General features: G+C 41.1%; 1 protein-coding gene across 1 annotated transcript in view; it reads right to left on the bottom strand.

The window, feature by feature from the left end:
- The window catches only part of ZNRF2 (zinc and ring finger 2), a 95784-nt gene extending 81548 nt beyond the window's left edge, over positions 1-14236 (bottom strand). The window contains exon 1 of the mRNA XM_027573796.2: positions 13093-14236. Within this exon, the coding sequence (XP_027429597.1) occupies positions 13093-13549 (457 nt within the window). The 5' untranslated portion in view covers positions 13550-14236. The remainder of the gene's footprint in view (positions 1-13092) is intronic.
- Between the last annotated feature and the right edge of the window lie 1486 nt (positions 14237-15722).

The following is a 15722-nucleotide window of genomic DNA, read 5'->3' as shown; positions in this document are numbered from 1 at the left end:
ACAAAACAAAACACTGATGTGATTCAGAGTCATAATGATTTATACAGCTTAAAAGTCAAATTTCTTAACATTTCAGAGGCTCAGTTTTCTCATTTATAAAATGAAAATTATGTTCTCGGTGTATTGCAGTGTTACCTGAAAATAGAGTATGTAAATATGCTTTTATAAACTGTAAAATATCTACAGATGTGAACTAGTAATATTATCACACAAGATAACATTCATGCTGGAATATTAAGATATATTTAATACATATATATATATATATATAACTAAGAGTTCTATAAACAAGGCTTCATTGATATTTATTGAAACTATGTATTTCTGAAAGTTTGAGGCCAAAAAAATTAATATTTCTAAGAAATCACTTCAATGGTTAAAAAAAATTTTAAGTAAGCTCTACACTCAATGTGGGGCTTGAACTCACAACCCCAAGATCAAGAGCTGCACTCTACCCACTGAGCTAGCCAAGAGACCCTTCAATGGTAAAAAATTTTAAATACAAGAACTAAATCTTCTACTACAAACTTCTATAATCCATGAAGAACACATCATATACCAATTTATAAAGATACTAAACATATAATAAGTTATTAGAATAGAGAATTTAATATTTATAGAATTATGTCACTTGGAGCTATGGTCAATTTTAAATCACCTTTAATAAAACAGAAGAGGAATGATCTGGATAAATCCATTCGCAGAATTTTTTTTTTAATTAGTTATTACTTTTGGACTTCTCCCACCATACTGCCACAATAAATATTCTCTTCTTCCCGTTCTTCATTACTCTGAAAGAGTTCAAATGTTCCCCAAAAATGGGACACAATTGGGAGCTTATATAATTTAAATCCCTCTGAAACTAGATCCAATATATCTGAGACAGCTAAAAATCACCTTAAAAAATCTTGCCATTAATAAAGGCCCTTTCTTTTTCTTTCTTTTTTTAAAGATTTTATTTATTCATTTGACAGAGAGCATAAGCAGGGGGGGAGCAGCAGGCAGAGGGAGAGGGAGAAGCAGGCTTCCCCACTGAGCGGGGAGTCCGATGATGTGGGGCTCGATCCCAGGACCCCGGGATCGTGAACTGAGCCGAAGGCAGACGCTTAACCGACTGAGCCACCCAGGTTCCCAAAAGGCCATTTCTTCTTCATAGGAAGCAACAGACTTTTAAATAGCATTTTAATAATTTAAATTCATAATCCTGCACCATTAGAATTGACACAATAAATCTAATTCATAAAAATTTAATCTTGTAAGTCAATAACCTGGAAGGCAATATTTAAAATATATAAACAACCAAAGACTAATCTGTAGAATATATAATGAACTACAAATCAATATAAAATAGATAACCAAAAAAAATGGACAGGGCGCCTGGGTGGCTCAGTCAGTTAAGTGACTGCCTTCGGCTCAGGTCATGATCCTGGAGTCCCGGGATCGAGTCCCACATCAGGCTCCCTGCTCAGCGGGGAGTCTGCTTCTCCCTCTGACCCTCTTCCCTCTCGTGCTCTCTGTCTCTCATTCTCTCTCTCTCTCAAATAAATAAATAAAATCTTTAAAAAAATGGACAAAGTCAAAGGGTAAGCAATTCAAAAAAGAAATATACACAGCTAATAATAAACACATGAAAAGATGCTTATTTTCACTAGCAATCATGAAATGCAAATCAAAATTTTTCATCAAGTGAAATAAATGGAGGAACAAATAACATCTAAGAGCAAAGTTATGGAAAATTTAGTACTGTCATAAAATGGTGCAAAATAGATTAGCAGTGCTTCTGAGGTGGATATCTACTGATATCAGTTATCTGTTCAGTATCTATTAAAGGTTAAAGTGTTGATACCATCCAACCAGAAAATCCTACTTCCAGCTACCTGCTGTACAATAAGGAATTTGTCTGGTCTTTGTTCCTGGGCTCCTGGCACAGAGCTTCTAAAACCCTTGGAATTTCCTGAGTGGTAAGAATGTCTTCACTATTCATGAGGCCCCTGGGATCACACGTGACTTTATGCTACTAAGACAATTCAGAATAGGGGCTAGTCACCAGAAAGACCGGTCCTAAGAGTAAAAGCTTGAGGGGTGATGAGACAGGCCAACCTCTAGAGAGGAGAGGGAGTCAGAGACTGAGTCCAATCATATGGCCAATTTTTAACCAACCATATCTATGTAATAAAACCCAAATAAAAAGTCTGGACACCTAGGCTTTGGAAGCTTTCTAGTTCAGGAACACACAGTAGGGCCAGGAGGTGACACAGCCTGATTCCATAAGGAGAAGGCAGGAAAACACTGTGTTCAGGATCCTCTCAGACCTCACACCGCGTCTCTTCATTTGGCTGGTCCTACTTTATACCCTTTATAATAAAACTATAATCCCGAATATACCATTTTCTTGAGTCCTATGAGTTATTCTAGTGAATTATCAAACCTGAGAAGTCATGGGACCTTCCTTCACACCCCCACTACTCCAAATTTGTAGTCATTTGATCAGAAATTCAGGCAGCCCGGGAACCCCAAAATGTAGCTAAAGCTGAAATGAGGACGGTCTTCTCAGGGCAGTGCCCTTAAACCTGTGGAGTCTGACACTAATTCCAGATGGTTGGTGTCATAGTAGTGCCTATCTGAGAAAAATCTGCACGTATGCATATATTGATAAAGATGTTTTTTACAACACCGAAAAATGTAAACATCCTAAATGCTTACCATAAATAAACTACAGTACATGCATATTATGGAAAAGTAAGCAGTTAAAAAGAAGAGTTATACTTATATATGTCCTTCCACATTAAAAACTCCTAAACCCATTAAAAAGAAAAAAGCAGGTTTTAGAAGAATATAGTACAACCATGTTCTTGTCAACAATAAGTATCGCAAAATCTCATAAAAATCAAACTGCTTTTCTCTGTAAGTATGTAAATCAATTTATCAAAAAGTTACGAAGTACACATACATAAAAATGGTAACAGTGACATCTGGGAGTGAATGGGATCATCAGAGAAGGAATGAAAATGACTTTCATTTATCTGAATTGTTGAAATTTCATAGAAATGGATTACTTCTTAGGCAATTAGGGGGAAAAAAAGAGGACTCCCAGTTAAAGACAACTGCTTCAATACATTTATCAGACTCCCCTCAGTTCAAACATCTTACTAAAAGCATGAAAAATGTTTTTTTTTTTTAAAGGAATTAAGCCTATAAAAGTATAGAGGGGGAAAAAGGGATATCGTTAGACTACGGAAAGAAAATGAGTGGTAACTTTCACTGCAGAATTAGGAAAGCAGAAAAGCAAGCTGCTTTACATGAGGCACAAGAGAGAAAGAGTCACTGCAAGTCTCTTTCCAGTTATCCTCCCTGATTCCCAGCAACTAGGCAGCTGTTCCTCCCCCACGCTGGCATTAGACTGGAGGTTTGTTATTCGGAGAAAGCAAGTTTCTGGACTTGGGGATAACAGGAATAAAGACAGAGGTACCTACTGATAATGAATATGGGAATTAAATGAAAGTACCACACTGAGTGTTAACACTCCCGACTTTCTTCTCACTCTGCTCCTAGAACAGATGTATAAAATAGTACATCCTCCAGGCAAAAAGAAAAAAAAAAAGAGAGAGAGAGAGAGAAAGAAAAGCCATTCTGGAAAATATGCCAATCCAAAAAAAAAAAAAAAGACAGTAATTCTTAGGAATTTCCCAATTCCTAAGAAAAGGGGCCCAAACAGATAACCCTGCATGCACACACAGCTTCCAATGAGAATGAATGGTGACCAGGCAACAATCACCAAACATTTGAAGAGAGAAGACTGAAGCCAAACAAAGAGAAAAAGCAACTGGGAAGAAATTGAGTAATTGGGAGGGGGAAATAAAGCATATGCATACACAAAAACACGTATCATTAATACTCTTAGAAAAAGACTGTACCCACAAAAGAACAAAACGTATGAAAAAATTCACAATTAAAAAAAAAAAGCTCTTGGAAATTAAAAAGATTATAGAAATAAACAAAAGTCAAGTAAAGAGTTAGAAGACCGAAGTTGGGGAAAAAACTCCCATAAAAAGAACCAAAAACAAAGATAGAAAAAAGATACAGCAAAGGATCACTCTAAGTATCCAACACTGAAATGAGAAAACGGCAGAAAAAATAATCACAGAAATAATTCCAAACAACTACCCAAAATGAAAGATAAGAGTTAGCAAGCTGAAAGCGCCTATCAAAAATGCAGTGCAGAGTGGATGAACACAGATCTATCCCAAGATCTATAATACTGTTTTTCCATTGAATTTCTATCATTTGCAACTGAAAAAGTCTTAAGACTCTATGACCACAATGCAATACTTCTAATTTACACTAGAAATAACAAGAGGGTAGCAAAACAACGGTAAATTTACCAAAGATGTTAAAGTCATTTTAATATAACTCCTAGGTTTAAAAAAAAAAAAAAAAATCTTAGTTAACAAAATTATTCCTCAAGAGTGTTCATTTACTTAATGACAATAAAAATACTAAGTATCGAAAGCTATAGGAAATGACTACATGTACCGAGGAGTAATCATCGCCTTAATGCTTTTATTATTAAAAAAGAACAAAAGAAAAATAAAATGGACTAAGAAGCTAAAAGAGGGGCCCCTCTCGCTAGCTCAGTCAATACAGCATGCAACTCTTGATCTCAAGGCCGTGAATTCAAGCCCATTAGGTGTAGAGCTTACTTTAAAAAAAAAAAAAGGAAAAAAAAGCTAGAAGGGCACAATTAACCTTACAAAATGAGAAAGAAAATAAGAGATAAGAGCAGTACTGATGAAATTTAAAAAAAAATAAAGTGGTAAAATTTATCATTCAAACCAAAAGCTGGCTCTTTGAAATCAATTACATGTAATAACTCATTATGTATATGTTTTCTTTGTTCTATTTCTCTCAGCTCACATGTATACAAATAAATTTATATATTATCAAACTAATCACAATTTCAACAAAAATTAGGATATATAAGATGGTCAGAATTTATTAAATTCAAATGATGGAATATATTCTTTTTTGATACACTAAATTTACTATTAAAAAAAAGAGCACTAAATCATGACTGATAGATATTACTCAAAATGCATCTACCAACCTGCCCTGTTAAGTATTAAAAACCTCACTAGAGTTTTCATGGGGAGAAAAAATTTAAATACTCCTGAAATTATACTTTAAAGAAGCTGCCCTTTCTAAAGGGCAATTCAGCAATAAAGATCAAATGCCTTGAACAAATGCCTATCTTTGGTTCTAACAATCCCACACTTCTGATAAATTTTTAAGAACTGGAGAAACATAAACATTTGCATGCCAGGACTGTGACAGCACTAGTACATAATAGCACCCAACTGCAAATAAACCATATAAACCCCGCCTCTGCTTTCACTCTCACTCCTCCAACAGCTCATCCAGTTGGCTCCATCTTCCAAGAACAGGACATCCAGAGTCTGGCCACTCCTCACCACCTTCAGTGCCACCACCCTGGTCCAAGCCACTGTTATCTTTTGCCCTGATTTTTAACTCCTTGCTTGACTCTTGCCCTCTAGTGTCCACTCTCACACTGTGGCCAGAGTAATCCTTTAAAGGCCCAAGGCCGGTTATGTCAATCTTCTGCTCAAAAAACTCTCAAATGCTGGGATGCCTGGGTGGCTCAGTCAGTTAAACGTCTGCCTTTGGCTCAGGTCATGATCCCAGGGTCCTGGGATTGAGTCCTGCCATTGGGCTCCTTGCTCAGTGGGGAGCATGCTTCTCCCTCTGCCTGCCCTTCCCCCTGTTTGCGCAAGCACGCTCTCTCTCTCTGACAAATAAATAAAATCTTTTAAAAACAAAACGAAACTCTCAAATGCCTCTCCATCTCTAAAACAAAAGTCAAAAAACCAGCTCAGTGGTTTTATGATTCTGCCCCATCCCACTCCTCCTCTCTGCCCTCATCTACAACCCTCTGCATTCCAACTACACTGGTTTCACAGCTTTTCTCACCAAAACACATCAGGTACATTCATTCCTCGGGGCCTTTCTAGTTAACCGTTCCTTCTGCCTGGGTATGTTTTTCCTTTAGAGATCCCTCATGGCTTGCTCCCTTCCCTCTGCTTATATGTCAACCTTGTCAGTGAAGTTATCTCCAGAACACTACTTAACATAGGGACAAGTCTCCACCCCCCAATCTCTACCCACCTTTCCACTCCATTTTTCCCTGTCACATTCAACACCCACTGACACATTATTTTTACTTGTTTACTTTCTTCCTCAAGTAGGACAGAAGGTCCATGAAAGCAGGGGTATGTGTTTTATTTCTTCAGTTCTGTATCCTCAGTACAGTACATGACAAAGTAGGTCCTCATTAAATACTTAGTGAATTTGGGAACACTGAGCAGTCATTAAAAACCATGTTATAAAAAAATTCAATGTCATGGAAGAAACTAAGTGGAAAGAGCATGTCATCAAAGAATATCTGACCCATGGATAAAAGAAGAGCTCACAAGAGAAATTAGACAATATTTTTAATTGCATGTTAACAAAACCACTTCAAAATCTGTGGGATTCAGCTAAAGCAGTTCTCAGAGAGAAATCTGTAGCTTTAAAATTTTACATTACAACATCACAAAAGTTTAAAATGAAAAGAATATATAGGATGAATGTTCCAAATTTTATTTCTGGCAGTAAGATTACGAGTTATTTGCTATTTTTTTTGTATGTGTTTTTCAGTATTTTCTGCATTTTAGTTTTCTCTAATGAACATGTATTATTTTTATGATTTAAAAAAAAAATTTCCATCAACTTCTTCTCCTTGGGTTCAATTGCACTGGTTGGAAGCAAGTCACAGGTCCTGCTAGACTCAAGGGGAGGGAATGACAGGTGCAATTGTTCTCCTACTCTGCTTGTCTCTTAAAATTCTTGCTCCCCAGGATTTCATGCTTGCTCCTCCTCAATTTATATTCATCCCTTAGTAATCCTATTTTTTGGCTTCACTTAAAATCTGCTAATTGACTATTTCTCAATTTTTGGTAATGTCCTAAATTACTGACGTATATTTCCAACTGCTTAAAGGATGTTTCTAGATGGAAACCCCATAGCCACTCAAAATTTAACAGGCCTGAAGGAACTCATTTCCTAAAATTTTTTTCCTTTATTTTTCATATTGGTTAATGACATCACTATGCACCCTGGTTCTCAATCCTATCAGTTTTACCTTAGAAACCTCACTCAAATCCAACTTTTCCTCTCCTCCACCAAAGCTATAATTTCAATTTAGGCACCTTCCACCAATTATAGTCTAAAAGAATCCTAGCTTATCTTCCTGCTATCTCTCCCCTCCTAACAAGCAATTTAATCATGAGTAGCAGTGCTCTAACAGTGTCACAGGCTGAGCACTGCACTCCTCAGGAAGGCTGCCATCCATTATCAACTATGACCATAGGGGTGCCTACTTCAAAACTTGGCTAAGTAAAACAAAGGTACAGTACTATAAAATCCTCAACAAATGGTCCAAACCGACTTTCCTAGTTTCATGTTCTCATCAGTTATCCTTACGGCCTACAACCCAGACACATTTAACTTTTCAATATGCCCTAACAAAATCCAAGGCTTTTGTGGATTCTTCCTTAGTCTGTTAGTGTCCTCCCCGCCCCCAACGACTGCTAAATCCTTAAAGTTCAAATGTTACCTGTCTCTGTGAAGTATTCCTTACTTGAAACAAGGATACCTTACAAAACATTTTGTTAATAGTCCTATTACAGCACTTGTTACAATGTATATTCAACTGAGACCTGAGCAAGCACAGGAGAAGCCTTGTTTGCACCCCTGAAAACTACAATGCCAGCCCCTTAAAAAAATAAATTCATGTTTACTAAAGCAACATTTACCATATACATTAGAACTTTTCTAAAGTAAATGAAAAGTGAGTTTAAAAATAAAGTTAGAACAGTAGCATGTTTAACTGGTCAACCTAAGTCTACAATCAATGTGGTAAACTGCAGGATGGCCACACATGATCCCTGTCTTCTGAAATTTACACCTGTCATTCCCTCCCCTTGAGTATAGGGGGACCTGTGACTTGCTTCCAACCAGTGCAAGCAGCAAAGCAATGAACTGTATGTGATTACAGTACGTGTATTTACGTAAGAGTGTATGTAGCACCAGCTCACCTCGCTAGACTGTCTCCTTTGCTGGCTCTGAAGCAGCAAGATGTCATGTGCTTAGCAACTATGAGGAAATGAATTCTGACAACAACTTGAGGCAGCTTGAAAAGAGACCCTTCCCCAGTTGAGTCTCTAAATAACAACCCAGTCCTGGCATACTTTTATTGCAATCTCGCAGAGGACCCAAGCTAAAATGAACCCAGACTCCTTACCCATAAAAACTGAGATAATAGATAAAAACATGTTTTGGACAGCAAAATGTATAGTAATTTGTTAATAATGAGAAGAGAAAACTTACAAAATCAGAACCTAAGGTATTTCTGAACCCTACTGTTTACACAAAAGACATGTCTTCCCCAATTTCCAAACACTTAAACAAGGGTAGAACAAACTCATTAGTTAATACCAAATACATGCACAATTGAAACATTTAAGAAGTACTTTGCTACATAAAACTGTTCCTATACTTTTTTTAACCCATTTGCTAATATACTCAATCATAGATATACCCAGCATATTCAGTAAGTATAACATTAAGGGAATTCTCCTTATAAACACAGAATAATCAATATTTTAAAAGCTCGTACCTAATTAACAGTATTGGTAACCAAAAAACAAATAACCCACTTACTGGTTACGAGGCTAAGCAATCAAATTGGAGGGGGCTGGGGACTTGCTGGAGGCACTATCCTTAGTTCAAGGACTGGCTTTGCAACTAGCAAAGCATCAGAAGGACTCAGGTCAGGCACCTTTCATATCAGATGATGCCCAGTGCAACACAAACCACTCCTTCCTCCAGCCCACCTTCTACCCTGCAGACAAGAGAACTTTCGGGGAAAAAAAATAATAAAATAAAGCTGGAGGTGGAAGAAGAGGGGTGAAAGAGGATTTTCAAAATATTCCCAAAGCAGAAACTTCCAGGACAGAGCCCACACTTTAGCATAACAAAGCATACAACACCAGGTATCTCCTATAGTGTTTAAAGATATGTGGGATTACAAGTGAGAAACATTAACCGCCAGAGTTGTTCTTTTGGGCAGTGACAAGGTTGGTAGTTAGAAGTGTAATTTTTCTTATGAAGAAGCAGGTATTTCTCTTCTGCCACACTGCATAAAGGTTTTCAAATGAATTAAAGAAAATTCAGAAACAGGAAGTAGATTAATCACAATAACCCAAATTCAAATATTTTGGCACTAGATACTGGTAAGAAGGGATGACTGAGAATGATTCAGTAACAATGGAGATAATTCACTACCTTAAAAACCTGCATCTTTCTTTTTTTTTTTTTTAAGATTTTATTTATTTATTTGACAGAGAGAATAGTGAGAGCAGGAACACAAGCAGGGAGAGTGGGAGAGGGAGAAGCAGGTTTCCCGCCGAGCAGGGAGCCCGATGTGGGGCTCGATCCCAGGACCCTGGGATCATGACCTGAGCCGAAGGCAGACGCTTAACGGCTGAGCCACCCAGGTGCCCCAAAACCTGCATCTTTCTTGAAGATTAGGAGAAATAAATCTGTCTAGAAATACAGATTTCATTTAACATACTCCATTTTAAGAGATAACCCACACTCCTTCAACATAAGGAATCATGTTTCCTACGTAACAGAAGGCGCCTGAATTAGTCAGACTACTGAAACACTGAAGGACACAACAGACCCAAACAAACTCAAGCCAATTAGGAGAAGGCCGAAAGCAACTGAGTAGCACCAGTTAACAGTCTAGATTAACGCATTTTACATTTTCACTTCTAGACTCACGGATAGGCTATAAGAGAAGCCCACATATTTCCAGAAATAATCTCCATTCACTGGTATATTTTATAGTCCTTTTTCAAATACCTTCCCTATCCTTGCTGGATCATTAAAAGACTATTCTACCACCCATAATAACTGATTTTATGAACATTAGCAACTTGATAGTGGAAAAAATGTAGACATAAAGCCAAAAAAAATCCTAAAATACCAAGGCTTTAAAATATTAGCTTATATATATATACATCACTAAAGGCCTGTTTTAAAACAAAGGTGATAGACAAGAGAAGGCTTTTGTTCACTTTAATAGTATTAGACTCAGCAGTCCAAAGTAACAAAAATAAGAAAAACCGTTCAGTTCTAGGAAATTTCTGTAAACTAAAATATTCTGTATTAAGCACCTCTCTTCTGGTTCTCTCCAGAGAGAACTAAAAATGTATTCACCTAAAATACATACTCAAAACATAAAACTGACACAGAAAACCTCATTCAATTTGGTAATTCATTATGATGAAACTACTAACAATTCAATTTGCTAGACTACTATTTAAATAAAGAAAGAAGTGGTATATTGTTTAGGTTTTCTATAAATTACATGACAGCCCAAAAGAGAAGGACAATTTTCCATCTTATTAGTACCGTATTTTCCTATTACAAAATAACACAAATATCAATTAAAATAAGTTTTACAAAATTACAGCAAAACTTCCCACTAATTAAAAAATAATTCCTTTTCTCAATTTTCAGAGGGAATCACTTCATATATGCCCATTTATACAATTTGTAACTGAAGACATTGATACTATAATACACACTAAGAAATTAAATCAATGTGAAGTATAATCAAGTGTAATTTTTTACAGTAAGATTCATCATCTGAAAATAAATATAAAGATTCATCATCTCGCTTCCTAAATCTCAGGATGAGGAGAAATATGCTTCTATTAAGTTTCCCTGATAAACCTACCCATTGAAACAGAAGTAAAAATCTCAATAAAGCAAATGCCAGTAGAAAGATGTGTTTTTACGTTAAGTGTACTCCATCTCCCTGTGTCAACCAGGATTTAAGGTCCTGGCATATTGATTTGTTCCTATCATATGATGGGAACAAGTAATTTCTCTGATCCCCTTCCACACTCTCTCCAGTTTTTTATCTGAACTACCAAACACAGACTATTTGTTTTCTCAAATTTCAGAAAAATGATACATAACTAGAATCACTCTAAGAGCACAGGAGAAAAAAATTAGTTGGCCTACAATAGCTGCCTTAGGACATTAGGGCACTATTCTCTGCAGACACCTGGTTAAGAAAGGCTGCCCCAAGTTCCACAGTATCACTGTGCTATTAGGCCCCAATCATCCTAACCCTGAAAGTACAAAAAGAACTAAGCGCAGAGAACTAGGAACTTAAATAAGAAAAAAGGTAAATTTGCTTTACTTCTACTTTTATGAACCAGGTCTTTGTTATTTGCTAATTTACTGTGAATTAAAAACCTAAGTGTCAACTATTTGCCCCCCTGCTCTGAATGGAAGGTATTTATTTTCAGAAAATAAACCCATACAGATATACTCTTTGTTAAAGAAAATTATTAGCCCTTTAATCAGTGTATTTGAAATAAGATATTAATTTGACAAGCTTCTTCTTACTCTTTTAACAAACTTTTAAATACATCTTTTGATAACTGCTGAATGCAAATTTTCACTTTAAAACGATATTTTTAAAAACCAGCTTAGCCTTTATTCTTGCACTAATCTCCCATTCTCAAGAAACTGTCTTTCATGGGGGTGCCTGGGTGGCTCAGTCGTTAAGCGTCCGCCTTCGGCTCAGGTCATGATCCCAGGGTCCTGGGATCGAGCCCCGCACGGGACTCCCTGCTCAGCGGGAAGCCTGTTTCTCCCTCTCCCACTCCCCCTGCTTGTGTTCCCTCACTCGCTGTGTCTCTCTGTCAAATAAATACATAAAATCTTAAAAAAAAATAAAATAAACATGACATTCCCATTCTCAATATGCTAACATGAATACTGATAGTACAGAATATTAGAACAGATAAATTACATTATTGAACATTCCACTTCACCAACTCAAATTTCTCGCATATATAAGCATATAAAAAAGGGGCCACAAAAATGGAGGGAATGGTTTCCTCAGTTTCAGCTGTGCTCACTTGTGAATTTATGTAATATAATGCAGTGACACGGGGATGTTTATCTTCTATAGTCGGCCTTTCTAACCAGATTAAACTTCCAATTTCTTCTCAAGAACTGCGAAGGAAAAGGTGTCTTGATTCGTTTACGATATTAACCGTTTTGAGGTAAAGTAAATCACTACTGAACATAACTGAGCAGGCCAAATTAAGTTTCCTCAGATCAAGTGCACCCTTCCTGTTTCTACATAAAAGCACATTTTGCTATTTAAAATTTCCACTTATCACAAGTGACTTTTCCTGAACTCGCAGTCAACACTGCTTTTCCAAAAGCACCTATGCTTTTACGGCATCTTTTAGGCAGGATTCCCATAAGAAACTGCTTTCAATTTTTTAAAATGCCCTGTCCAAATTAAGAGGAACTCACATTAACCATTTTCTAAAGTAGCAATTCACTGGGGTCAAAAATACATTTTTCCATCACACATTCAACCAATTAAACTGTATGCAGTAGGTGGGGCTGTTTACATAGACTTAAGGATTCCAGTTTTATATTAACAGTCCAACGGAGATAACTCCCTCCTTTATCAAATACTCGTATGTTCCTTTGAGACCCTCTGACTGTTGGCCTTTAAAAAAAATGCTCACCACTTGAGTCCCCAGTTAGAACTACGTTTGGCAACTGGTCTTCTGACTTCCTGATACTAGAAGCTACAAGCACGAGGGCTGTTGCATCGGTTTGTTTCAGAAACAATCTTTGCTCCATTCACCCCAAGGGGAAAACAAGGGCTTCCTCTACTGGGCACCCACTGTGAGGCGGGGGGTAACCCCCGGTGTCTAAAAACCAAAGCCCAGGGAGTAGCGGGAGCGGCGCGGCCGGGGTTAAGTGGCGGTTCTCCTGCCCAGAGGGGCGAGCCGGCCGGGCCGCGCGGCAAAGCCGCGACGCTCAGGCTGAAGGAGAAAAGAAGAAGGGTAAACCCCAGCGCGGCCGTGGCGCACGTGCGGCCCGCGAGAGGCAGGGAACCGGGGAGCCGAGGAGGGGAGGGAGCCGTACCTCCAAACATGTGCGGCGAGAGGTGAGCTGGTAAGGAGCCGATCACCAGGCGCGGGCCGCCGGAGCCCCCGCCCGCCGGCCGGTCTCTGCTGCCGCCGCCGTCCTCGGGGCTGCTGTGCACCGAGTCCTGCGAGCCGTACGGGCCGCTGCTGCTGTTGGGGATGCTGAAGGAGGACTGCGCCGCGCGGGCCGCCGACGCCACGCTCCCCACGGCCCCGCCGAGGGAGCGACTGCGCGGAGCCGCCGAGGCCGACGCGGCGCCGCCGGAGGCGGTGGGCTGGTGCGCGCCGGGCACCTGAGCCGGAAACCTCCCCGCGGCCGCGGCCCGCGCCCCCGTGCCGCTGCCGCCGCCCGCGGTCCCATTGGTCCCTCCGCTGCTGCTGGAAGGTAGATCCGAGCCCGAGTAGGCACGGGTGCGGCCGTTAGCAGCGGCCGGGCCGCTCTGCTTGGCGCCCATGGCCGCCCTGCCCCGGGCCGGGCCCGCGCGCGGCGCCCCGAGCGCCGGGAGGGCGGGAGCGAGCGCAGGAGCGAGCAGGCAGGGCCGAAGCGCCGCGGCCGGCGCAAGGGGAAGCCCGCACGTCCAGGGCCGCCGCCCGGCGCCCCGAAGGGCGGTCAGCGCCCGGCGCGCTCTTGTGTTCGGGGGCGGCGGGCGAGACCGGCGGCCTGCGGGAAGTCGCGGGAAACGAGGAGAGAAGAGGAAGGAGGTCGGGCTGCGGCGGACGCCTCTCGCTAGCTCCGGCGGGAGGGGCGGCTCAGGTGGCTGTGCGGCTGCCGCTGGTTTCGATTCTGGTGCGCCGCGACGGGTCGCTACCGCTCTCTGCCGTCGTCGCCGCTCTCTGCGCCCCGGGCCTCGGTACCGCCTCCTCCCGGGCGGCCGCAGCTACCGCCGCCATCCTCCCGCTCACACGGCGGCTCGCGGGTGAGTGGGAGGCGCCCGCCCAGACTCCGCCGGGGCCACCTTCCCTCCTCCCACAGCCACCCAGCTGTTATTAACGGAGAAAGAGGAAAAACGGGTGGCGCGTGAGGAGAGGATGGAGGAGGGGAGGGAGGGGCGGCGCGCGCTTCCCGGCAACCGTCGCCCCACTCCCCCCTGCGAAGGAGGGGCGAGGGGGGAGGTTCTGGGCCACGAAGGTGGGGGTGCCCAGTAGGGGAGGACGTTCCCCGGCCCTCGCACCGGAAGGCCGATGAGCAGCGCGGCTCTAAAGTGCACCCGGACTAGGGTGTTTGGGTCGCAGGCGGTGGCCCCACCCCCGCCCCCTCGCGCCGCCCGGCGGATTGGCTTCCGCCGGCCCGGCCCCGCCTCCCCCGGCCGCGACCTTCCCGCCCCGGCCCCGCCTCGCCAAGGTACAGCGGTGTGGTAGGTGCCGCCACCCGCGGACTCGGTGATGGACAGGTCGTTGGCCCCGCCCCCTCCTCCTGGCCGCGCCCCTTCCTCCACGGCGGGGCCTAAACGGATTGGAGGGACGGAGCCCCTCGGGGCGCCAACCAGAAGGCGGCCCCTCCTCTCGCACGTGGCCCTGGGACCGTGGATTAGACCGCGTCTCCAAACTTCACGTTTTCCCAGCGGGGCTGGGAATGGCTGTGTCCTAGGTCCTGAGCCTCCAGTTTGGGTGGGTGTTAACCTCCTCGTTGGTGTTACTAAGAGTGTGTCTTTTAAATAAAACAGAAGCTCAGCAATGTTGATGATAAAAGACTAAGAACCGCAAAAACATAAGAAATAACCAAGAAGGCAGAAGTCAACTCGATCTTAACTAGATTTACCCCATAAAACTGACCGTGGAGGAAGCGCAGTTGGAAGAACTAAAGATAATCCGGCCTGACCTTCAGTTGTAAGGCAAAAACCGTGGTGCAGAGAAAGCTGCATCTGATTTAGGAGATCTGGGGTCTAGGTCTGGGATCAGAACTAAACTACGTGTAGTAGGCAAACTTTACCTTTTTGGACTTTAGTTTCCTGATCTGGCATGTTTGTATTAAATCCCTAGGGCACTGACAGCTTTAAAATCCTGTAATTTCTCTAGGGGCACCTAGCTGGCTCAGTCACTAGAGCCTGAGACTCGATCTCTTGGTTGGTGAGTTCAAGCCCCACTTAAATAAATAAACTTTAAAAATAATAATAAAAGCCTGTAATTTCTCTAAAATGGAATTTAGCAAAATTCTCCTCAGTTCATTTCTAACTGTGATGTAGTATCTTGGTGGCAGAGCATGGTCTGGATATCCTTTTTGAAAATTCCTGAAGTGTCCACTATGTGAAAATAATAGCAACTGGTATTTTTGTACGAACTGCAAAAATAAATACCTTATCTTTTTTCCACATTTGTAATGTCATTTATGTAAAGATTTTCATCATTCAAATATGAAAATTAAGTTTTCAAACAAAAGTGAAGAATATATGTATAGATACATTTTGTATATATAAGACATCTGAAGATGTGAATGTATGCATATATTTATCAATATATATGTGTCAATGTGTGCATATATATGTAGGGAAATGGAAAAATAAAGCTACTCAATGGAAATCTAAAATTATTTCATCTTGTGTATGAGCTTACTGAAACCATTGGTTACTTGGTAAGCAGAGAAAAATTTGAAAGGCTAAAGTGGTAACCAGAATGACAAGTTCTAATTCA

The sequence above is a fragment of the Zalophus californianus genome, chromosome 12 (genome assembly GCF_009762305.2).
Source record: "Zalophus californianus isolate mZalCal1 chromosome 12, mZalCal1.pri.v2, whole genome shotgun sequence".
Taxonomy (NCBI): Eukaryota; Metazoa; Chordata; class Mammalia; order Carnivora; family Otariidae; genus Zalophus; species Zalophus californianus.
This window is presented reverse-complemented; position numbering and strand designations above follow the sequence as displayed.